Here is a 24,553-nt window from a genome sequence, read left to right as displayed (position 1 = left end):
TCAAATTGCTGTAGTTTCTCAGCATTCAAATTTCCTCAACCATTTCAATGAATCCACCACTTGCCTCGTTGACCTCTTTTACTAACTCCTTCGTAATGTATGGAGCCAGCCCGAACCCTAACCCTAACCCTAACCCGTCCACAGACATGGTGACTAATGTATGATAGTAAGCATTATTGGCCCCTAACACTAATATTCGGAAACAACACCGCCTCAAAAGGATATTGGCCTAAGCAACACCAGTAGAGGCTATACTTTTCCCTGAACTTTTAAACGTTGCAAACGTGCAAAAACATAATTATATATTTATGTGGCATTCAGTCCAATGCTTAAAATATATCTGTGGCATTCAGTAGGCCAATGCTGTGGTAAACAGTGTGTAAAGTATGACCAAGTGTTTCTTTCTGTTCAATAGATAGAACTTTATCAATCCCCTGTAGGAGAAATTTGTTAATGTTTGTCCCTATAAAACAATAATGGCAACAAAAAAAAAAATACAAAACATGACGGTAACTCTAAAGTCAAACCGTCCAATCTGAAGGCTCTACTTAACCACTCCCCTTACTCACTTCCAGCAATGCAAAGCGAACAGAACTGAGGTGGGGAGGGCGTAGCTTAAGTAGTTTGTGAACGACCCAGAGGAACGCAACGCAAATTCAATGTGAACATGTATGAGGCTTTAATAAAATCCCGGACGATTTTGAAATTCCGCCCGGATACATTTATTTTTAAAAGTATCTCAAAAAGAGGGCATGTCTGGGCAAAAGAGGACATCTGGTCACCCTTCGTAAGGGGAACCCATTTGATTCCTACCTGTTCCACTGTTAAATAGTGGCGCAAGTTGGTGGGCGCTATCCTGGTAATTTCTCTGCGTGAGAAATACGAAGTGTGGCGTGTGAGCGTGTGCATGGGTCAAATTGCGTGTGTCTCACGCCGAATGCGTGAGACTTGAGGGCCCTGCTTCCCCATGATGTGGCGTCTCCTCTCGACTGATTTTGTTTGTTGAGATTGCCGGCGCGAAAACCCAAAGTATTGTTCGCGCATACTCCAATAAATGAGACGTTCTCTGACGTTACGCAAAACGCCGATACGCAAAACGCCCCCTATTTTCCCCTTGTGTTACAGTCCGGTTGACTACGAAAACATATCCTAGTAGGAAATTTAAGACCATCTTTAAAAAATTAAGACTTGGGTAACGCAATTTAAGACTTTTTAAGGCCTTAATTTAGGAACATGAAATTTAAGACATTTTTTAGACTTTTAAGACCCCGCGGCTACCCTGTAGTTGGATATTCAAGGTTCCTGAAGAGTGAAGGGAAACAGGCACGTTGCAGTATCACCCATCTTTGAAGTTTATTTGATTGTATTGTGCCAGAGCTAAAATAATACCCAGCTGTGTTTCAAATGGCTGCAGGCCATATATTGTATTGGAGGGCAGAACCATGCTATGACACGATTGATGTGATGTGCAGGCCAACATTAACGTTGTACCGAAACAAATCCAGCGGCAGATCGAGTTACATGCAAACAAATCTTGCTTTAAATTCCTCATTGCCTGCATTTGTTCAAAAGAGGAATCAAATGTTGATGGTTATGAACCCTGGTGAAAAGTGTTTTTCTTTTAACATTGTGCTTTACCTTTGTGTTGGCCAAAACAACTGTTTGGAAGAAGAACAGCAGCACAGTTCCAAACTCAAAACAGGAAGACCCCCCCCCCACCCACCACCCCAACCACTTCCCTGACCTTTAGGCTTGCACGGTATAGTTCAACTTTGTCTCTCTGCAGGGGTTAAATGTAGCACCTTCATGCATCAATAGGTGCACAAGATGTCACATAATGGGTTTCACTTTCAAAGGAAGAAAAGGGCAAATGTTTCTTCTGGGTAAAAAAGTTTATTGATATAAATATGAAAAAAAGAATGTCATTTTAAACACAATGTCTACGAGCAAAGCCTTGGACGACAAAACAACATCGTTGTCATTTTTTCGTTTTCTTCTGAACATTGCAACATCGATAATGTGTGTATCGTGTGTAACACTGCAGGCATGTTCAAAGCGTGCTGCTTGGGGCTTGATTGACAGCGGGCAAACTTGTGAACAAGGTGCTGGGCGGGTTCAAGGGTGTTTTATGAGAAGAACGTGACACCAGGGGTGTAGCCAGAACATTATTGCTGTGGGGGCCAGGCCCAGTCTTTTGTTTGGGGTGGCACTTGATTGTTGACAGGGGGGGAATATTGCAACTTTAAATGCAATATTTGTTTTTAATATCAGAATTAACACATTAGAAAAGATTTATCTGTCAAAATTTGGACAAAATAATAATGCATATTTCAGCTTTATTTCATTTTATTTTTTCAGACTGGGGGGGGGGGGGGCAGCGGGGTGGCCAACCTCTGACCAAGGGCGGCCGTGGCCCCCCCGTTGCCCCCCATGTGGCTACGCCCCTGCGTGATGACACACACAATCGTTCATGCTCTCGATTCAGCCCGTACACAAGACAGGATACTATTGCTGGATAATAAATTACGCAGAAAAAAGAACAAAGCTACTAGTGCCCACAAACTCCTGAGACGATACTGTCACTGAATCACTGCCACGGAGGCTAAGAGTAAACCAATCACCTTCCACACGGGAGACACTTCACTGCACTCGTCACAATAACCCAACGAAACGCTCCTCTCGGTTTTGTTTTTTAAACGGCGACTTCATGCAAAAAACAACGACGAAAAAGCAGCAATCGCATTACAGTACAAAAGACAAAGTTAAGCATGACACTCTATTTAGTTTTCCCTCTTTTGTAACACACCTAAATTGCAATGATCCGGAGTCTGCCAGACGTAGCGCGCAGAGCGTATGACGGGGGAGACATGTGTTGATATTCATGTGCTGTGGCAGGACGGGTTCGAGACATGTTCTGATTGGCCCCCCAGCAAGAAACAATAGTGCATTCACACGGGTTATCGCTACGGCTCACTACCCCAGCCAGAGACCTGGGAGAGGAGGAGGCCCGTTGCATTGTGGGCCTTCAAGTGCTTCCAACTCCAGGGTTTATATTTAATCAGGGCTCTGCCTGACGCCTGGTTGCTACGCCTGGAAGCAGCCTTCAGTGGCGGCGGGCGGCGGCCGGAGTTGCATTGTGGGTGGGCCAAGGAAGTAGTGAGCGAGCGGGCCGAACTGTTTACGCTTCGTACGGCGTTTCGCATTCATCGAGGTTCAAGTAAGACACTGCGCCGGCGGAAATAATAACAACGTATAGCTTCCTCAAAACGGGATTCCTCCAGACATCTTTTATTTTTCCCCCTCAATGTGTCAACCGGAGCGGATGAATCACCTGTCTAAAAAACACAAACTCCAGAGACAGGCGTTGGCTGTTGTTGCAGAAGCGTCGCCACGGTAACCCTCCCCGGGGTTGCCGACTCATTGCCTTCTATGACTCCCCCCCCCCCCCCCGCCTTCTGTCTCCTTTTTCCCGCAATTTACACAGAGAAGGCAGGGCCCCGCCAGAAACACCCTGCTGAGCTGCATACGACATTGCCCCCCCCCCCCCCCCCCCGCGTGTCTAAAGGGGCCCTCACGCTGAAACCAGACCCCCCATGGGGCAGGGACTCAACGGGGCCCCCACTTGGGAGGGCCTCAACGGCGGTCCTCCACTGGGGAGGGCCTCAGAGGGAGGGCCTCAACGGGGGGCCCCTACTGGGGAGGGACTCAGAGGGCCCCCCACCAGGGAGGGCCTCAACGGGGCCCCCACTGGGCAGGGACTCAGAGGGGCCCCCACTAGGGAGGGACTCAGAGGGGCCCCCACTAGGGAGGGACTCAGAGGGGCCCCCACTGGGGAGGGCCTCAGAGGGGGAGTGTCTCAGCCCCCACTATTCCTGTGTACAGCTGTGATTGGCTCGGCTTTGATTGGCTCGGCTTTAATTGGGTACCGGTATGTACCGGTTTACACCATTTAAATCAGCTTTTACGGACGGGCAAACGCTTCAAAATGAGTGTGACCGCACCGCCGCCGCACGCTCTAAAGCTAACGATGCTATCTGGGGGGGGGGGGGGGGGGGGGTGTTCGGCGAGGTGGTGCCCGTCGGGATGGAGGTGGTGACGGGGTTGAGATGCTACTGTGCAGAGCGTGACCACATGGAGATATCAGCGGTCGGACCAGGCGACCGGTCGGCTCAGTGGGCCGCCCGGCCCCGCGGGAGGGGACCCGGGCCCTCGGGGACCGGCTCGCTGGGCGGGGCGTCCTCCGTCTGGGCCGAGGTGGTCTCGGAGCCCGTGTTGCTGTCGCTGGTGCCCTCCTCCATGGCTCCCTCGGGGACGCTGTCCTTGTCCTCCGAGGCCGCCTCCTCGCCGCCGCCGCCGGGCTGGGACTCCGCCTCCGGCTTCACTGGAGGAGGAGGAAGGGAGGGTGGAGGGGGAGGAGGGGGGGGAGGGGGAGGAGGAGGGGGAGGGGAGGGAAGGAGGAGGAGGAGGGGAGGGGAGTAGGAGGAGGAAGGGGAAGAGGAGGAGAGAGGGGGAGGGGGAGGAGGGGAGGGAAGGAGGAGGAGGAGGAGGAGGAGGAGGAGGGGAGGGGAGGAGGAGAAGGGAGGAGGAGGAGAAGGAAAAGGAGGAGGAAGTGGAGGAGGGGGAGGAGGAGGAGGGGGAAGAGAAGGAAAAGGAGGAGGAGGAGGAGGGTTAGGTCACGCAGTCATCATGGGGGAAACAGGTTTCTCTCTCCTCACAGTATCACACATCTCTAAATAGTAAATGGAGTGCATTCATTTAGCGCTTTTCCACCAGTGGCCAATCAAAACGCTTTACAATACTGCCCAACATTCACCCATTCATACACACATTCACACACCGACGGCGGAGTCAGCCACGCAGGGCGACAGCCAGCTCGTCAGGAGTAGTCAGGGTGAGGTGTCTCGCTCAGGGACACCTCGGCACTCCCGGGGAGGAGCCGGGGATCGAACCAGCAACCTTTCGGCTACCAGCCAACCCGCTCCACCTCCTGAACCCGTCTCCACGCGGTGAGTGCACGGTAGGGGTGTAACGGTACATGTATTTGTATTGAACCGTTTCGGTACGGACATATTGTAGAGGACCGCATGTGTTGAACATGCTGCGGCCGCACATGGACAGTTGCGCACACCGTAGCTGTGTTCGAAATCGTTCCCTATTCACTCACTCAGTATTCCCTATATAGTGTTCATGATATAGTGCACTATTGAGGGAACGAACAAACGAGAATTCGGACACTACGCTGAACATTTCTAAACGTCATTTGCGTCAGTAAATGCGCCGGGTATTTGTGTGACGCAGACAGATGCGCCCACATCATGTAAACAAACCGGGCACTCACGAGGAAAGCTGGAGGTTGTATTGATGTTGAATCTTACATTTCCTTGTTCAAGTTTTTATTAAATTAATTTTGAATGTTAAATATTCTATGTCTAATCCCAAATAAATTGTTGACATTTCTAAACGAAAGCCGGAGACTCCATCATTAAATATATTCGTTTTCGCGGTTATTCAGCTTCTTCTTCTCCTCCGGAAAAACACGACCGCATTGCATTGTGGTATACGGGAGTAACATGTAGGGAACATCGTATGTACACTCACATTTTTAAGGGTCCAAGCCAACAGGTTGGATCCCTATTGTTTTTGTAAGGATTTTTCTTATTTTGGTATTATTATCCTGCAGATAATGTGGATAAGGAGATTTTTCTGGCAAAAAAAACATAACGATTGAGTGAAAGTCATCAGGGCTAAAGATTGGGGGGGGGAGTAAAAATTAATCTGAGCAACAACTTGAAACTGCTTAGTGTTGCAATTGTTCATTGTTGCACATTAGATTGAGAAAAGATTTGTTTTTAAAGAAACAGTCTGAGCCTTATTCATGTTATTTAATCAGAGCAAGAACTTGAAACTGTTTAGTGTTGCGATTGTTCATTGTGGCACATTAGATCATATATTTCTTAAAAAAACAGTGAGCCAATGTTATTTATTTTTATTTCTACATTTCAGAATCTTTATATTTTTGAGCAGAATTCTAGCTTTGTATTGTCTAATGTTCCTATTGTAAAAAGCACAAAAGTGTGTTATGGACAACTTGAAGCACATGTTATGAAGCACATTTATATTTAGCATTTTGATTTCTTACTGTACCGAAAATGAACCGAACCGTGACCTCAAAACCGAGGTACGTACCGAACCGAGATTTTTGTGTACCGTTACACCCCTAGTGCACGGCGCCATTTTTTACCCGTGGCGTCCGCGGCGCCGGGCCCCGCCTCCTCTCCGTCCTTGACGCCGTCGGCGCCGCCGCCGCCGTCGTCGTCATCTGCAGCGTTCTGCGGCGGCTTGCCCCCGCCGTGCGTGGCGCAGACGTGCTTCTCCTCCTCCGCCAGCACGCAGGTGGGGGCCTCCCGCGCGCCAGGCTCCGCCCCCGCCTCCTTGTCCCGCTCCGCCAGGCGCCGGCGGGACGCCTCCTCCGCCGCCGAGATCTCAGCGGAGATCTTCTCCATGTCGACCTCGACCTTCAGACAGCACAGCTGGGGGGAGAGGGGGGATCTATAAGTCATATTTTACGAGATCAAATAATTAACATGTGAGAAGGTCACAAGGATCAGATGAAATAAAATGGACAGCTTTGTAGACGCATCACGAGGGGCGGTTCAGCTCAGCTCTGGTTCGCTTTTGGCGCAAGTTTCGCTTCTGCTTTTAAGATGTTGGGATCATTCAAGGCTGTAGCCGTTGTGAAATATGTAGCTGAGAAGAACAAGAGGGAGAAGAACAAGAGGGAGAAGAACAAGAGGGAGAAGAAGAAGAACAACAAGAACAAGAAGAAGAAAAAAAAAGAAGAAGAAGAAGAAAAATGAAGAACGAGAAGAAGAAGAAGAAGAAGAAGGAGGAGAAGCAGAAGCAGAAGCAGAAGAAGAAGAAGAAGAAGAAGAATCACATCGGTGAGCGTTGGCGGAGAGCCTGTTGGCTGGTCTTGCTTCAGAGGTGCGTGTAAAGGGGGGAAACAGTGCCACCTACTCATGTGAAAAGGTCACTGCACTGAAAAACTGCGTTTCGCTTCGCCACAACTCCATAATAAGACCCACAAATTGTGAGCGACGCTGACAGCTAGGTGTTGGCCAACACATGTGGCCGACGTTAGCTACAGCTGCTGGCCACGGCGCCACTCTCGCCTTCCAAACAGCCGGGCTCCACTCTTTCGAGCAAACATCTGCAAACACCAAGCAGCGACATCCAAAAAAAAAAAAAAATCCCTTTCTTCTTACCCTTTTCAACTCGCTGCTGAAGGACTCGGTGGCCTCGATGAATTTCCTCTTCTTGTCCTGGTGCCGGTCCTCGATCTGCAGTAGCTCCGCCTCCAGCTTCCTCTGTTACCCCCGGAGACACACGGGCACACCGGTCAGACCCCGCCTCCGCACCGCCTGAGCCCCGCCCACAACGGTATCATAACCGCCATCAACACGCTTACACGACCACCACTACCACCACCCCCATGAACACCATCACCACCACCCCACCACGCCCACACCATCACCATGGCACTTCAAAATATGAATTATGCTATTTCCTATCCTAGCTATCTTTGTTGTACAGGGGGAATGGGTTATCCTAACAATTTTAAGTGCTTGGCACTTGGTTCTATGAATATCTTTACTCTTTCCGACATATAGTGTAGTTTCTTTCTTCTGACAAATGTACTTGTAAGTCACTTTGGATAAAAGCGTCCTAAATGTAAATGTGAACCACCACCACCGCCGCCGTCGCCGCCACCTCGGAGGTACCCCTCGACAGAGGGATTGGGGCGTTCAAGCGGTCAGCATGCCGAAGCCCCCCCCCCCAGCGTACCTGGTGCACCATGAGCGACTGGACCTGCCGCTTCAGCACCTGCATGCGGGCCGTGGTCACCACCGAGCGCACGTCCGGCACCACGCTCTCGCTCAGGATCTCGCTGATCAGCCGGTGGTTGCGCTGGAAGCGGGCGGTGGCCGAGTGCTTCACCGTGAAGCCGTCGTCGTAGTCTGGGGGAGGGAGGAGCGAGCGTGGGGGAAGGGAGGAGGGAGGGGAGCAGAGGGGTTGAGGAGCAGGAGGACCAAAAGAAGCCGGGCTACTCTCTCCCTTCCCGTATACCCGAACCGAACGGACAATGTCTGCTCCGAAATGATTGTCGTCGTTTTGTTTGAGTCCGGCCAGAGCAGAGGAGATAAACAAAGCAGCTCAGGAGCTGGAATGGGTTGACAGGTGACTCGGAGGTTGCTAGTTCGATCCCCGGCTCCTCCTAGCTGTGAGTGTCGAGGTGTCCCTGAGCGAGACCAGCTGGCTGTCCCACTGCACGGTCGACTCCGTCGTCGGTGTGTGAATGTGTGAATGAATGGTTGTAAGTCGCTTTGTATACAAGCGTCAGCAGAACCCCCTGAATGTAAATGTAAAGGTCTCGTAAGGCCTTCACATGCAGGTCTGAATAGGAACAGTGCGGTATAGGGGGTAGCATTATAATGTTTGAGGATTAACCCTGCAGGAGCCGAGCAACAGGGGGAGCTCTTTTTTTTTGGGACAGCGATGGAGTCTTACATTGACTATGATGAGGATGGGGTTCAGGGTGACTTTTGCCTAACGGACAATACTTGCAAACAAGGGAAAAACCACACCGGTTTAGGTATTTTTATTAGGGCGATTTCGGCAATAAAAAGAAAACCGCACAATTATGCCAGCCTTGTCCTTTAAGGGTGAATTATGTAACGCATCTATCAATCAAAGGAAAGGCTTTTCATGTCTACTTATTGCTACTGGCGTACAAAAATATATGTTTCGATGTAGGAAAAAAGATCCACACATTTAGGGCCGGTCTTTATAAACTCATGGGGACGATTACTACATTTACACAGAGGCAAGTATAGGTCATTATGTCCAATTTGACCATAATGAAAAACAGATCCCTGAGTGTTATGAGTGGGGCTAAACTCTGCGTCTAAATGCAGACTACAAACTGTAATCCTGCAACAAACGCTAATGTTATAATGCTTTGTTATAAAATAAACGTTCGAAGAGACATGCAAACAAGCTGCTGCTGAACTCGTTGCTGTTTTTACCTACGCCTCCCAAACATGGCAACAACAGAGGCCTGTCTTGGGGAAGGTCAGATGCCCACAGGCGGTCTATAATGGGTGCTAATACACACACATCATGCCCCTGACTTTTCCTTATTAAACTCAACTTACAATTGTATGCAATCATGGCTATTGCCCGGTGTCGTCCATCAGGAGAATAAGAAACACATTAGTGTTTTAGTGCCCCTACGTTTATAAGACTGCTAGCTATTCCAGAAAGTAACATTGCATAGGTTCTTTGTTTAAACGCCAGTAACGTCCTTAATGCCAAACCGGTCGAGTCGTTAACAACTTAAAGTCCAAAACGCTTTTTTAAGAATACTTTTTTAAGAATACTTAGGCTTTGGTCTTTCTAAAACGCAAAGGGGTTTGTTTTTATCAGTAGAGGCTCTGGTGTTGGGACTGTGTGGCTGAATGTGGCTGTAGGGCTATAATTACCACAGAGTTGGTGTGTGTGTGTGTGTGTGTGTGTGTGTGTGTGTGTGTGTGTGTGTGTGTGTGTCTGTGTGTGTGTGTGTGCCTGCATGCTTGCACGATCCTGCTCGATTATGTGCATGCGTGTGTGTGCATTTGAGCGTATGAGTGGATCTGTGCGGCAGTGTACATGTGTGTACGTGTGTGTGGCCACGTGCGTTTCCGTGTGTGCGCGCGTGTGCGTGTGCCTGCGTGCGTGTGTCTGTGTAGTACGTGAGTGCATGTGTACGCGCGCATGGGTGCGTGCAAGCTTGACAAAACATCTGGGGAGGCCATCTCGCCGCAGTCCCTCACCGTCTGGGTCGTCGGCTGGCTGGATGCTCATGTAGGGCTCCCCTTTGTCCTGCCGCGACTGCCTCTGCCGGCTCTCCTCCTCCAGCGCCGCCTCCGCCCGGCTCTTGGCCGTGACGTAGGCCAGGTAGGCCGGGGAGTTGTGGTACGCCTTCATGCTCTCGTTGTACTCGATCTGCGGGCAGGAGACGCGACAGCAATGACAAGGGGGCAGGGGCAATGGAGTCATTGACATTTACATTTAGGGCATTTACAAGACGCCTTTATCTAGTGTCTCACAGCTGTTAAAGCACACATTCACACACCGACGGCGGAGTGGACCACGCAAGGCGACAGCCAGCTCGTCGGGAGCAGGTAGGCTGAGGCGCCTTGCTCGGGGATACTTCGACACTCAGCTAGGAGGAGCCGGGGATCGAACTAGCCACCTTCCGGTTACCAGCCCAGCCCGCTCTACCTCCTGAGCTAAGCCGAGGTACACAGCAGGGCGGTAGACGGTGCCGACGCGAAAAACATGCGGTTCCCCTGGGTGCCGTCATTCTGCCTCCGCCACACGCTGGGAGCGCAAGAGTGTGTTTGCTCAGAGGTGTGAGGTCGAAAGGAATGGGGGAACCAGAGGGACCCATAACTCTGAGAGACACGGCTTACTGGTAACCAGTCAACATCCGAAACCCCCCCACACACACACACACAACCCCCCACCCCAAAACGGCACTCATTAGGGGAAAACCGACCTTCTCTGCTTCGTAGTCGTTCAGATAATCTTGTTTCTCCTCATCAGTGAGGTCTCTCCACATGCCACCGATTATCTTCCCAATTTCCCAGAGCTTCAGATCGGGGTTGGAGGCTTTCACTTGATCCCAAACCTGGTGATGAGAACCAGACACGGGCACAGGGACGGATGAGACCGGAGGGGCTACAAATCTCTCGGCAAGAGAGGTCACAAACCAGAGGAGGCCGTGCGATTTGAGCGCCGCCTCTGAGATGATAAAAGCACGGTAAAGCGTGTGCTGCGGTCTGAGTGCCTACCTTTAAACCACTCTCTTCCGCCATGAGTGAATCACAATCAGAATAGCTGTTATTACATTCTTATTGTAAGCACACAAGAGTAAAATGATTACGCTTGGTACCTCAACAGCCACATCGCAGCAACAATACAATATAAAGTAAATATCTCATCTTCGTCTCATCTTCATCATCAAATTCTTGTGCGGCTGTGTTTAACTGGGAACCAAACTTGCCCTGGTGATTGACGATGCCCACTGTGTGAACCACAAGGGGTACATCTTCGTTGGTGCACTTACCTTGCGGCTGTACCTCATGTAGGGCATCAATGGCTTGTCAGGGGGCTTGGGCGGCTTTGGGATGTTTATTCCCGAGGTATTCTGGGAAGTATTACAAATGTTTTTGTGGTTAAGACAAGGCACATGCTGGATCAGGAAATGACTGAATAATGACAGAAGCCGTGTTGCATCCGCTCGCTAAGCAGAATGACATAATGCTTCCAACGACACACACAAAAAAAGAAAACGTTCACGCATCAGTCAACTCTAGTGACTTGTATCAACTCGCTTTAATTAAAAGGCAGTTTAAACCCTAACCAGAGGTTGGGAAGCCCATAGGGTGTGATGAAATCGCCCCGACCAGCGGAAAATGATGCAAAAAAAAATAATAAAGAAAGTCGAAGTGAAGCTGGGAATTGCCCACTGTGAGACATAATGCCATTATTAGAGTCAGTCAACCACAACTGCAGCAGGCAGCGCCTTAATTACTGCTCAGAAGCCAACTCCATGCTGGGTAGCGGGTCTGGGGTGCCATGGCAACGGGGATGGCATGGGCTTCTTAGAATAGGGGGTTAGGTAGCAGTGCACACATTGTGAGGCGGCCGGGATCTGAATGCACATGGATGGAATTTCTTTGCCCGGGTCTGCACTGTAACGAAGGCAAGCAGGCAGCGCTGTGCAACACCACGTTTAATAAGGTCTCGTTAGTGGAACACCGTCTTCTAATTGACCTATGACCGGGTGTCATAACATTTTAATTTTTATTCTTTTTCTCTTGCTTTTGCTACACAAGATGAAACCATCAGACCTCCTAAGAACAAAGTATAACTTTACTTTTCGGAGCGAATTAATAGCCGCACAGCTGTTAAGAATACAGGTTTTTTTTATTCCATGGTAACAAAAACCTGTATTTTTAACAGCTGTGCGGCTATTAATTTGCTCGGAAAGTAGAGTGATACTTTGTTCTTAGGAGGTCTGATGGTGTCACGTTGTGAAACACTGGATTGAAACGAGGAGAAGCACAGCCAGCTTTGACCTTGCCTTTGATTTTGGGTCACCTTGTTTTCCTCTAGGTTAATATTCATACCGTTACCCGACCGTTGGTGCCTTGGCTCCCTCCGAGCCTGTAGTTGTTGTAGGCCAGGTGGCTGTATGGGTTGTAGCCCACAAACCCAGCAGTGTTGGGGATTTGCTGATGAAGTCAGATGAGATAGGGACACAGATGGCAGAGAGTGTGTGAGCAGCAGGTACAGATCAATGGGAAGGAGATGCTGGACTGATGCAAAACCATTAATGATAATTGTTTATCTTTCTTCTGACAAATGTACATATTGTAAGTCGCTTTGGAAAAAGCGTCTGGTAAATGGACTAAATCTAAATCTAAATTGATGATAAAGGAAGTTATCCTTTAGCATTGGTCAATATATATATTTTTGTACTGGTGTGGTTAAAATGCATAATGACTACATGATACATTCAATAATATTTATTTTTGAAATGGCAAAAACTATTTAATTACTTGACCCAAAGTACGAGTTGGAGACCAATTATATACTTACAGTTGTGGGGGCTGGTGGAGGGGGCGGGGCATAGGGCCTCTCTGTTGTGATGAAAAGTTGGAAAAGGACGTCAATATTAGTAGTTCTCCAGAACTTTTTAAGATCAGACTAATGTCAGTTAAAACATGTGTAATTGGAAAAAGGAAAATGCTAATACTATAAACTTTGTAATAATATATGATAATAAAAACAATAATATTGTTCGATAATAGTTGACAATAATTGTATAATAATATAATAATAAAAAATACATTTAACATTCCCTTTTGTATAATGATTGTAATGATGGTCAACTTGCAGGTTCAGCAAAGCATGACTTCATCCATTTGCTTACTTGACATCTTCACAGGGAGCAGTAGAGATCAGTCTATTCCATGCATCAGATCTGAAATAAAACAGATTTTGTAACAAAAACTGTAACATGATGCCTTTATGGGATTCATATTCTATCCCCGGTTCGCCCATAAAGAATATATTAGCTGTTCTGTATTGTAAGCATTAGCTTGGTGTTCTTAGCCTGTCCCTATTTAGCTATTCTCTATATAGTGTTAGCTTGGTGACGTTAGCCTTTCGCTATATTAGCTCTTATGTGTGTATTGTAACCATTAGCCTTAGCCTCTGCTATACGTTCTGTGAGCGTTAGCTCGGCGCGTTAGCCTAGGCTATACGTATTGAGAGCGTTAGCTCCGCACGTTAGCCTCTGCGCGGTAGCCTGTCGCTCCACGCAGTCTACGATGATAACAGCGGGGTTCAGTTGGACCGTGTCCCCGGCTTACCGAATTCAAGATAGGATGTTTCTTTGTGTTAACTAATCAAACGCGAGTGGCCACGTTTATTAAACGTGTATTATGTAAGGTTTGTTAGTGATTTAATGTTGAAAAAAACGTTTGATTTATTGTGATTTTCTATTCATTTTGATAGCAGCGTATGTGTACATCTTGGTAAGCGCAGCTAGATGGGTGTCTTCATGACTGACAGCTTGACGAGCAGCTGTCCATATCTAATGACGGACAGGTTAATTCCCACCGTTGTGTCTAGACTTCAGATGTATCACACATCATCGTGCAGTAATGCGACCCACAAGCCTTTGTTGTTATTAGACCAGAGGCTACTGAACAGCTAGTTAGCCTAGCACCATAACAATAAATAGGCTAAAAGGCATCTTTATGACGTGCAACAGCATGCAACGTTATGTCTTATATCTCCACAAAATAAAAGATTTGCATGCCATGTTATTCCATCGCTGCAGGAAGACTCACCTTAAGGGCTTCGCCCGAGCCCCGGTTATTGTAGGCGTTATGGTTTCACCAGACTGCCCAGGAGGAGAGACAGTCCCCACAATACTCTGGTGAAACGGGGTCCACTCGTAAGATTCCCACAGAATCTTCCAGAACTGCACCCCCACCCACCCTCCTCATTACGGATGTGCTTAGCCCGGCTGATGATGTGCAGCCTGCTCTGAACCCGTCTGTCATGTATTGGGTTTCCAAAACCAGTCGATTTTTTTTTCGTTCAGAGTCGCCGTTTTGTGGTTTTATATGAAACGCAATCCTATCGGCGTAAAGTCCCCCAAAACAGGATTATACGTGTTTGACTCTTGAGTGACAGGCGATAATCACTCAAATAGCTGATCGACATTGTACAGACACACTTGTTGATGTCGCTTGCGTTGTATGGACGATATACGTCACATAAAATATCCACATTTGGCCACACGTGGGTTTTTCATGACACATTTTACATTGCTCTAACAATACGTTATTCAATAAGGAACGTTAAGCTTATGCAACGTAATAACAAAAAAAGCACATGGGCTCCCATGCCAACACGGTTTGTTAACATAATGTGCTTCTATTCACTACTCTATTGTGTTAAGATTAAGAACTGAAATACTTTGCATTCTTGCCTACACCTCTTGTAAGCTGCACATGTCAATAGTTGTAATAGTGTACTACCCAACAATAACATTGTAAAGCCTCCAGGATGTGCCCTATATAGGTCAATTGTGTAATATGTTGGCTGTCATCTTAAAGCTGATTTTGCGTAAACAGCCTGCAGAAAATTAGTAGCAAAACCACGCCAGGTCAAACCAGACCATAGTCCCAGGAGGTGGGACAGGAGCGGGGAGTTTGGTGGCATGCACGGCCGTTCAGGAATAGGGTAGGGGTCACAGAACTTGTGTAAGCTTAACACTATCGAGTCTCCTCGGACACAGCTGTGGTATTCTGGGCGCCGGGGGGGAAAACATAGGGCCCTGTGACGTTTTGAATCAAGCGGAGGAATATTCGTAAAGCTGTGATTCCTGCACAAATTCAAAACCCAGTTCTGGCTAAGCCCTTAGAGCTCCTCAGAATGGACCCAGGCAGTGGAAGTAAGCGGCCTTGAATGTTTGCTCTGCTGCTGGACTCAGGAGATATTTTTAGAGGCCCCGGAAAATCCCGTCGTCACGTTGTATCATTCCAAAGTTTTTATTCCCAAACATTTGTTTTCATCGCTAACTTATACCCGAACGTGCCCATTCAGATGTGTTGTTTATTTCTCTCAGGTATCATGTTAGTGGTTGTTGCATACATGTGTGTTACATGTATATTTATGTTCACAGGCTTTTTTCTTTTTAGATCTATCGCGAAAAGATTCAGAAGATAGATGTTTTGTATACAAAAACATGAACAGATGGTAAACATTACACATTTTTGCATTCTTTTGATCTGTGCCATTGACGCAGTCGTTTTATAATGTCTCTCATTGACAAATGCACCTACACCGTGTTGAAATCGGATGTAAACACTGGTACACACTGAACAAGGTACAATACAAATCAAACACCAATGTTCAGCATTGTGTGCAGCATGCGTCGTATCATAGGCAGTCCTGTAGCTGTCACATCGTTTTACAGTCATCTCCTGAATCTGTACAATATAGTTAATCCATACAGCCCATAGGCTACTCCCTAGGGGGGGAAGAAGCTGTCACTTAACTATCAGGGAAATATCCGTCAAATTGTCCCCTCAGTCACAGAGAGCACAGCCACTCAATAGCTTTATATGTAATATCAAATGTCAATATCGATTGACTTCAGATTGATTTGGTTGTTTATTTCAATACTAAAATGTATTTGTGTGTTCATGCCTATGCCTGTTTAGTTTGGACTGCTTTTATGCCCTATCACAAATCTGTATATATTATCTGTATATATTATATATATATATATATATATATATATATATATATATATATATATATAGGCCTATATATATATATATAGGCCTATATATATTATATAAATGCTTCAGAAATGTTATGGGGTCAAAACCCTTCAGGGATGTAGGTCACTGTTGTCACTTTTGGGTCAGGGGGACTTGATGCTATGGTTTTACAAAGTAGCCTACCCTGAGTAGGTTCTGTTTTAACAGATACTCTCAAAGACTGAGTAAGTTATGCTCTGACTAACCCCACAACTATTAACTTCCCTTGCGCATTCATATTTTAATATAAAAAAAAAAGAAAGTTCCTGGTTTCAGGAAAATTCTTATTTATATTTCGCTGCAAAACCAACAGTTCCCGTCTCACCATGCCTGACCCCTGTTTCTGAGAAAAACCTCAGGGTCCTATTGTTGACGTGTTGGGCTCCCACAGCCACAATAGCACGTCTTGAGAGATCGAGAGTAACGAATGATTTTTTATCAATTCAGGACCTAACAACAAAGAGCTGTTGTAAGCGCCACTCGCCCACCGCACGTATAATGATCGTTATTCCACATGTTTTTCCTTTTCCACTGAACTCCGAGCCAACAGGTTATTAAGAACCCCACACTGGAGCTATCGTCGCCGATCCTGCTAAGCCGATGGGCTGCTGGGGCCAATTAGCAACCTCGTTCTAACCTCGCAGGCTCGCACCCTCCGGTGGAAATGCGCCATAAGTGGACGGGATCTGGGAATCGAACACGCTATCATTTTTGCATGATGACGAACAGAGGAAACACTTGCGTTTGGCCAGCCACCTTCTCAGCCTTGGCGACAGCGTTGAACATGTTTGTTTAATAACCGTGAAAGTTGAAGCTGACGGACAGATTTACCTACCTGCTTCCATAACAGCCTCGCAGTCTGCGTTTAAATTGTGGAGCTCAAGTGTTTCTCATTTCTCACTCTTGACATTATTTGTATTTCAAACTAATTTCTTGTTCTGGTTGTGTTCTGTCCCTTGTTGAGCACTTTGGTGTATCTGTTTTGTATGCTCTGTGTAATTAAAGTGGGATTGATGGATTGCATTTCTGTTTTTGGTTTGTGAGAGTGGATGCAGTATGGTAAATATTGTTACATATACACAACTTCATGGGAAAATGTTAATACTGCATAAGTAGCTCACTGACAGCTATGACAACTTGATGGCAATACGTCATTGTGTTCGATGTTTGTTATTCCTAGATGTAACATCAACATTTATTTTCCTAACAGAAGACATGCAAAGTTACCTCAATGCTCAAAAACGTTGTTAAACTAGTGAGACATAACAAAAGATAGACAATATCCTTTAAAATTTTATTTTTAACATTAAAAACAGTTATAACATCATACTCAAAAACAGAAATCAAGAGCATCCTTATACATACTGATTTTGTTCTTACTAAAAATGTGTTGAAGTTCCAATATGCATAGAAGGCAAAAATGCAGAAGTTGTTTTCTTTTTTGTTAGTTAGCTGTAATTCTATCGGGGGTTTGTTGTTGTTTTTGTTTTACAACCCCGTTATAGAACCATAAAACTGCTTTTGCCTGCCATGGATAGTGTTGGGCAGCCAACCTGCACTGGGATAGCTGTATATTTACACAAACAGCAGAATGGTGCTGGCATCCTATCAGGGGAGTGCATAGCTCTATTCCACCTGGACCCTTAACAGAAAGGGAAGAAAGGCAGTCTGCAGGTGATGTTCCTCTTAAAAAGGAAATTGGCTCTTCTCTCAAAGATGCACGTCAGATTTCAGTAAACAAAGAAAAATCGGTTTTATCTCAAATGTACTATCTGGGCGGAAAACTCTGCTGCCACTTGTCACTTTAAATGCGAACACACTGTCTAAAGCATATTTGTCTGGGTTTAAATAGTAAAAAAAAAAACACACAAAAGTGCGCCAAATAATCATAGAGATCACATGTCCTCACACGCAGAGTAAAAACATACATAGACCAAGAACACAACTTTATTTGCTTTTTTTTTTATTTTTAGGTCTATTTCATTCTTTAGTTTTTTTTGCCGTCTCAAGGTCCACGGGCCCCAAGGTAAATGTGGTTAAGTCCTGTCCTCATATAGCAGGTATTCTAATCAGCACCAGTAGAAACTGTGTGTGTTCCTTTGCACCCCACCCACCACCATGCCATCCTCTCCTCCCTGCCTCCCTGCCTCCCTCCCTCCCTCCCTCCCTCCCCCCCTGCCCTTCGGTCTCACACCCTTAGGGTAGCGGTCATCAGTTGGTGGCAATCCAGATCCCCTCGTAGCTCCAGTGGTCCAGGCAGCCTGAGGCCGGTCTTCTGGTCCACACACCAGCACTTCCCTCGCTGTCCGTCACGAGCTGGGTGGCACTGGGGTGTTTAAAAACAAGAAAAAGGATGTGGGATGTTATTTACATTGGCCATGCTTCCGCATGCGGGCCAGTATTTAACATGCTGAGGGGGAAGCCTGTGTTTGTTTGTGTGGTGCTGCGGGTCTTAGTGGGAGAAGCAGCTAGCCGGCAGCGTTTGGCCGGGGTCCCCGAGTCGTGCGGTCGTTCCGTCCGACGCGAGGCAGTTAAAAGGTGCTGGGGGAGACGCACCACATCTGTCGGTCGTCGCCAACCACCCCTGAGTCTCTCGGGGCAATTTCAAAACATCCTTTTTTGAGACCGGTTTAAGCTCTTCCAGTTAAGCCGGCTATACCATGAAAAGATTCATGGTTCCCTCCTGACCTGGGCTTTGCTCGCCCCTGGTACCACAAAGTTTTACCATAGTGCAATTATAGTAAAACAGTAAACACATGCCTTTGAATGGGCCTCAGAACTACGCCCTATAAAAGCCCTGCAGACGGACGGTTGAGCTGTGTTGCCCAATCAGATTCTGGAGACCTGGGGCTTTTGGAAAAAGGTCTGCTTTTATCACACACTCGCCTTCTGTTGCTTTGATTGCACATGTGCCTCTCTGCTTCTCTCACGCAGCCTTATCTGCCTTTCTGGCCTCTCTTTTCAGCTCGTTCTCTCCGGTGCGCGCCAGTTGCTTACAAATGCCGAGCATTGAAGCAGAAAGGTCATCCAACACGTAACAGTATCCGCCTTTCGCTGATGGAGGTATTATTGTTAAAACAATTGTATGGGGTTTAAAGAGCAATAAATGTCTGCTCATTGGCTGGCCCTCCCGCCCGACTCCAGTGCGTTTCAAGAAACTCTGTTGGTCGCCCCTGAGCTGGTGTGTCTGTTTTCATCTCTCTTGGATCATCAGATGATGAAGTAGTCCAGATCCTCATAGCTAAGGCTGCAGTTGGAGGATGAAAATGTGCTTTTAGGCCACAAACCCAGACAGGAGATGGATGGATCCGAACCTAATGTGTAATAACATCCCGTTCCCTGTCCTACGTCAATAGTTTAACTGGAAAACCTTTGGCTGTGCCGTTCATATTATTAAAAGTGCCGCATCAGTTACAGACCTGTTTGGTGTGGAAATCTCCATTTTTGTCACAGTTGGGTATAGGGAAGGAGTAGAGGTCTTCGTGCGTGCGAGTGTTCGATGCCAGCCTGTCGAGGGCCCTTTGAAGCTCAGCCCGGCACGGAGCCTGGGGAGGGGGGGGGGGGAAACAAAAGCATTGTGGCCGACTGGGTAATGACTCGGGCTCCTTCTCTGTAAACCTTGTCGTTTCCATTCCCTCGTTTGTCACCAGATATGATATTCCCGACGGAAAAAACAAGGCGAGAGAGAGGGAAAAAAATAACAAACACCAAGACACAATTGTAAGCACATGTTCTGGGCAAACGTTCAACATTCTTTTGTTTCTGTGTTTCGTTTTTTTGTTAAGCAGGGACTCGGGGAAGGGGTCTCTCTTGTCATGCTATTGCACAAAACAAAGGGGTAAATAAAACACAAAGTAAGATCTAGCCAAGAGCGTCATTGGGAATAGCGTGTCCCCGGTTTGGGAGTCTAGTGTGTGTGTGTGTGTGTGTGTTGGAAGGAAAGACTGTTCCTCTTACCAGCGAAGCCCTGGGGTCTTCCCTGGCATTGTTGCTCCTCTGGTTGGTGGATTTGGAAGGGTGGCGCGCCAGGGTCTTCTGTATGCAGCGCTTGTCCTGCAGACTGCACCGGATATTGCTGTTGTTGGGATGCTCGGGGATGATCTCATCCTGCCGAGTCATGGCTAGAGAAACAAAAAGATTGGTGGACCGTCGTTAAGAATGACACAGATGTGGGGCACGCGTGTGTGTTGTGTGTCCTAGGAGGAGGACGGACGTTTGTGTACCTCCCTCCCGTAATGTGATGTGTAAGAGCAGCATGGCATGAGTGGCAGGTTCCCTGGGTCATTTACTTAAGTATGAAATGTAGAAGATTAGCTCTCGCTACTGTTTTGTTCCCCTCTCTCTCCCCCCCTCTCCCTCTCTGTCTCACTCTGTCTCTCTCCCTCTCCGTCCCTCTCTCTCTCTCTCTCTATCTCTCTCTCTCTCTCTCTCTCTCTCTCTCTCTCTCTCTCTCTCTCTCTCTCTCTCTCTCTCTCTCTCTCTCTCCCTCCCTCGCCCTCTCTCCCCTCCTATCCCCAGCCGGTACAGCTGAACACACAGTGTTGAAATGTAGGCTAGAAAACAAGGCCAGGTTAACCTTAAGGACACAGAGGAGCGGCTCTCTGGGAGGTCATCGCTTACTCTTTTTTCCCGTCCTGGTGCTTTTATTCCTTCCCGACAACTGTACTGTATCCAGCCCCCCAACAGGGCTCAGGCGTTTTAAACGTTACCACATTCGGCTCTGCCTGCCCTGGCTCTGCCCACGGTTGTCACTGTGCCACAATCACCTTCTGCATCCCTGTAATCCTGAGGTTCTGTTGCCCTGCAGGCATCCAGCTGCTTCCTCCAAAAAAAACCCCCTCTGACCTCTTCCTCCCCCCGTCTCCCCGACACCCCACCCCACCTCACCCCACAACACAACACGCAGCGCTCTCCCCCCTCCGTGGTATTGACACCCGCACAGGGCCTGCTCCTCTAGGGGAACTGGAGGCAGGACCGGGGCCCCAGCGGTAGGGTGAGGTAGCGTCGTGTGATGTATATCCTGTAACATGTGCCTCTGTGTTTCACCCGCCTCCGGTCTGTGAAGGCAGCCAGCGGTGCCGTGTTCGTGAATGGCCTTTCGTATCACCACTGCGATCGATACGCCTCTGGGTCTCTGCGATTCAGTTTAATCGTCGCTGTCTCATTTGTATTTGTTTCATCATAATCACACATTTGACTAGTGCTAAGATATGAAGCGAGGTTGATAGATGGTTAAACTGGTTATAGTGCTTGACTTGTTTTAACATTAGAGACATGTGGGTTTTTGCAGCCCAGGTTTTTGCATAGAGGTCCGCAGAGCCCTGCTAATGAAGAGCCCTGCAGGATTCCTGACGTCTGTTTGTCGTTTTAGTGCTGTTTCTCTTATCCTTGCCCATCAGCGCTTTCTCCCTCCCCCAGACCAGCGAGGTTTCAGCTGTTTTCCCTGATCCCAAGTCCTCCTTTCTTTTCTATCTCCTCACGCTTTCTTTCAGAGTTGCCCCATGCTCACCAGCCAAGGTCACATGACTGAAGGTCAGGGGGGAGCTGTGTCCTGTGGTTTTCCTGTGAACACCACTGAACTCCACTGTGTGCAACAGGCGACTGGAAGCTGATGACAATGTACCGCCCGGTTAAAAAAAGTTGCAGGTGTTTAGCAATATTCTATAGATGCTCAAATCTGATTAAGGAGAAAGTGGGTTCTTGTTCAGGTCAATTCATTGTATATTTTTGTAGCCCAATGTGTACCTGTGTAGCCCTTAATCACAGGTACAGTCTCTAAGGGCTTAAAAGGGCTTAATATTTATGACACCTCCCTGACCCTAGCCCCCCAAAGGACAAGAAAAACGCCCTTAATTAGCCTCACATCAAGGGATTGGGTACTTTGTGAACATGTTTTTAGCGGTTATGATACCATCGTCAAATTAATGTTTATATGGATAGTTGTGCAACATTTCTTCTAAAATTCTCTTTTAGAGTGCCCTCGCCCTCGACCCCCTGAATGTGGGTATGATGAATGTACCGCGGTGTTTGTGGGGCCGGTGAGTGATCATATTGTGTTATTCTGGCTCCGTTTCAGGGCCAACATATTTTCTCCGAATTGGAGATTTTGAGAAAATACACTTAGTCTGTGTGGCCAACCTTCAGCCTCACGGGCAACTGCCACTGTTCTGCAGTTAAAGTACATTCATATTGCATTATATAACCGGATTAAACTGTTATCCAGTCATCAACTTTTAACAGGAAAGAGGAACGAAAATTGAATCCAGAAGAAAAACTATCGCAGCGTGTTCAGCGTTGGGTATACATTTTCACGGTGTGGAAAAACTCTCACTCACGTTAGAAAAGCCTTATCAAAAAACACCCTGACCAAAAACATTTGGCCTCCAACTATCTCGTAGATGCATCAGATGTCTGGTCTGCTGCCTCAATCCTGTTTTCTTTGGGAGGAAAACATGTCCTAGGGCATTTGGCACTGCGCAAACACTGGAAATTGAATCGTTAGGTCGGCCGTGCTCCACAGGGAGGCGACCTCTGTGGTAACATTTCCTTGTTACCTATTTCAACAGCGGACTTGCAACACCACGACTTGCTGAAAACAACCCACGGTTTGAGAACAATCTACCAATCCTTTTTAAGGGGCAGTTTAAATGTCTTTAAGGCAGTGCTTATTTTCATCCAAAAAAAGCATATAGGCTATATTAACAGCATTTACTTATATACATATTTCTTTTTTTAATCAAATAATAATAATTAACCACAATATCACCAGTAACATGTTCCATGATGTTGTATATCAGCAAGTTAATAGTCAAGAGGTCTGTGGCACTATTGCTAACAGCTTGCCATCATAAAAAGCTACAGAAATGTGCCAGCTTTCCTACCACTGCCGTGTGAATTCCCTGGCCTTCCCAGAAGAAGGACATATTGTTGCCTGGGGACAAGATCCAATTGTTTGTCTACCTCCCCAGCCCCAACATCAGAAGGGGGTCCTTGCTCATTCTGAGAATACAATTAGCTAATAACATTAAGTCCAGCATCACCGTCACACATCCAGCTGTCTAAATGTGCAACAGAACCCAAAGTAAGCAAATACTCTGCATCAGAGGACATCTGCTGCGAAGGAGGACTCGAGGAAAATCCACGTTGGGAACAAACGGAGTAACGCCACATCTTCGATCACTTAATAACGGCACACTGCGAAGCATTTCCTCATACGCTCACACATTGTGAGAGACCTCAGATGGTTTGAGCGCCTGAATGTTGCATTTAATCAGCCTCAGGTGTGGAGTGAGGTTTGTGTTTTGTGGAGGTGCTTGGCAGACGCCCCTCCTCGTCCGACTCACCACCGCCGGAGCCTTAACGCGAGGCGGTTTGCCTACCTGACATCTGTATCTGTTTTTAAGATGACATGCAAGTTACAGTTTAAGAGAAACATTTCAATATAACCCCGGGTGGGGACTCATCTGGAAGATTTTAACAACGCGCAGAGCGTGCAAGGTGATTTATTCGGCTTATGAAGATAAAGACTTGGAATATCACAACGCTGTGAGGAGTAACCCCGTGTTCTGGAAAATGTGAGGAGGTTGTTGCGTACGGGAATATGAAAGAACAACTTCAGCCAGGGATAATAGAATGGAATTCAGTTATTGTTGCATTACTACTGCAGTTAATCATTTAGTATTTTCCTGTCTCAGTATAACAGCCCAGTGCTGTTATATTGCCTTTATGTGCTGATATGCATTGCAGGAGCCTGATACTTTGAAAGAAATAGGAAGCTCTTCTGACATAAAGATCTACCGGTCCATACAGATCATGCAGATTTTCATCGGGGATGAGTAGGACAGAGCATCCTTCAGCCACGCTGCGACAACAGCCCAACGCATCTGTCCGTGTTGCTGATGTGGCAAAACGTTCCCCACAACGTTGTCACGTGTTTCGGATTTTTGCCTGGAATGGGAATGATGTTTTCCCTAAAAGAAGCCCCTCTTCTATTTTTATCTGGTCGGTTGGCTGTTGCTAAGAGTGTGTCAGTGTGGGGCTTGCTCCCGCCAGCAGGCACACCAGCAGCGCCTTAATAATTCATAGGAGCGGTGCATGCACCACACAGCTACGTCCTCCCCTTGTGCTTGAGACACAGTGGCTCTAGACGTCTCCCCCCCCCCCCACTCCCCCCACTCCCCCCCCCCCCCTCCTCGTCTGCCCTGCCAGGGTTTACGTTAAACATTCTGAAAACTCTCGGGCCGGTGGCGCGGGCCTGAGAGTATTGATATACACAGAGATTTACTGGGCAGGGCGGCCATGCTTTTGTTATGACAAATTCCAGGAGGTAACAAGAAGCCGTGACTCACCAAGAACAGGGGCTCCAGGACACGCACAAACACACACAAACACACACACACACACATGCATCAACACACATACATCAACACAAACAGACACAGACGCATACACACACACACACACGCTCGCACGCACGCACACACTCTCACACTCATGAACAGACACACGCATACACTCGCACACGCCGAGCACACGCACGCACACACACACAGACATGCGTACACGCACGCACACAAACACACACACTCGCACATGCACAC

At 47.3% G+C, this 24,553-nt stretch overlaps 2 protein-coding genes and 1 long non-coding RNA gene across 4 annotated transcripts in view; 1 reads left to right on the top strand and 2 right to left on the bottom strand.

Annotated features, from left to right (window-relative positions):
- Positions 1-1,877: 1,877 nt before the first annotated feature.
- LOC115540536 (SWI/SNF-related matrix-associated actin-dependent regulator of chromatin subfamily E member 1) lies at positions 1,878-14,388 on the bottom strand. Of its 2 annotated transcripts, none has more exons than XM_030351938.1 (11): positions 13,968-14,388; positions 13,043-13,093; positions 12,709-12,749; positions 12,237-12,341; positions 11,171-11,251; positions 10,601-10,732; positions 9,873-10,044; positions 7,846-8,018; positions 7,266-7,367; positions 6,242-6,530; positions 1,878-4,381 (listed from the first exon to the last, which is right to left on the bottom strand). In XM_030351938.1, the coding sequence occupies exons 2-11, from the start codon at positions 13,047-13,049 to the stop codon at positions 4,170-4,172; spliced, it is 1,314 nt and encodes a 437-aa protein (XP_030207798.1). In that variant the 5' UTR covers positions 13,050-13,093; positions 13,968-14,388; the 3' UTR covers positions 1,878-4,169. The 2 variants fall into 2 exon arrangements, with proteins under 2 accessions (XP_030207798.1, XP_030207799.1); XM_030351939.1 differs by having other exon boundaries at positions 12,243-12,341.
- Positions 13,333-16,976, top strand: LOC115540564 (uncharacterized). Its single transcript, XR_003976208.1, has 2 exons — positions 13,333-13,558; positions 15,327-16,976. It is a non-coding gene; the product is annotated as an uncharacterized LOC115540564 (long non-coding RNA).
- Positions 16,977-17,233: 257 nt separating this feature from the next.
- Positions 17,234-24,553, bottom strand: part of LOC115540809 (insulin-like growth factor-binding protein 4) — a gene marked incomplete at its 5' end in the record, with an annotated part of 12,081 nt that continues 4,761 nt past the window's right edge. The window contains 3 exons of the mRNA XM_030352386.1: positions 17,234-18,279; positions 19,373-19,498; positions 19,911-20,074. Coding sequence (XP_030208246.1) covers positions 18,142-18,279; positions 19,373-19,498; positions 19,911-20,074 — 428 coding nt within the window. The remainder of the gene's footprint in view (positions 18,280-19,372; positions 19,499-19,910; positions 20,075-24,553) is intronic.

The sequence above is a fragment of the Gadus morhua genome, chromosome 3 (assembly GCF_902167405.1).
Source record: "Gadus morhua chromosome 3, gadMor3.0, whole genome shotgun sequence".
NCBI lineage: Eukaryota > Metazoa > Chordata > Actinopteri > Gadiformes > Gadidae > Gadus > Gadus morhua.
Note: the sequence above shows the minus strand (reverse complement) of the source record. Positions and strands in the feature narration are given on the sequence as shown.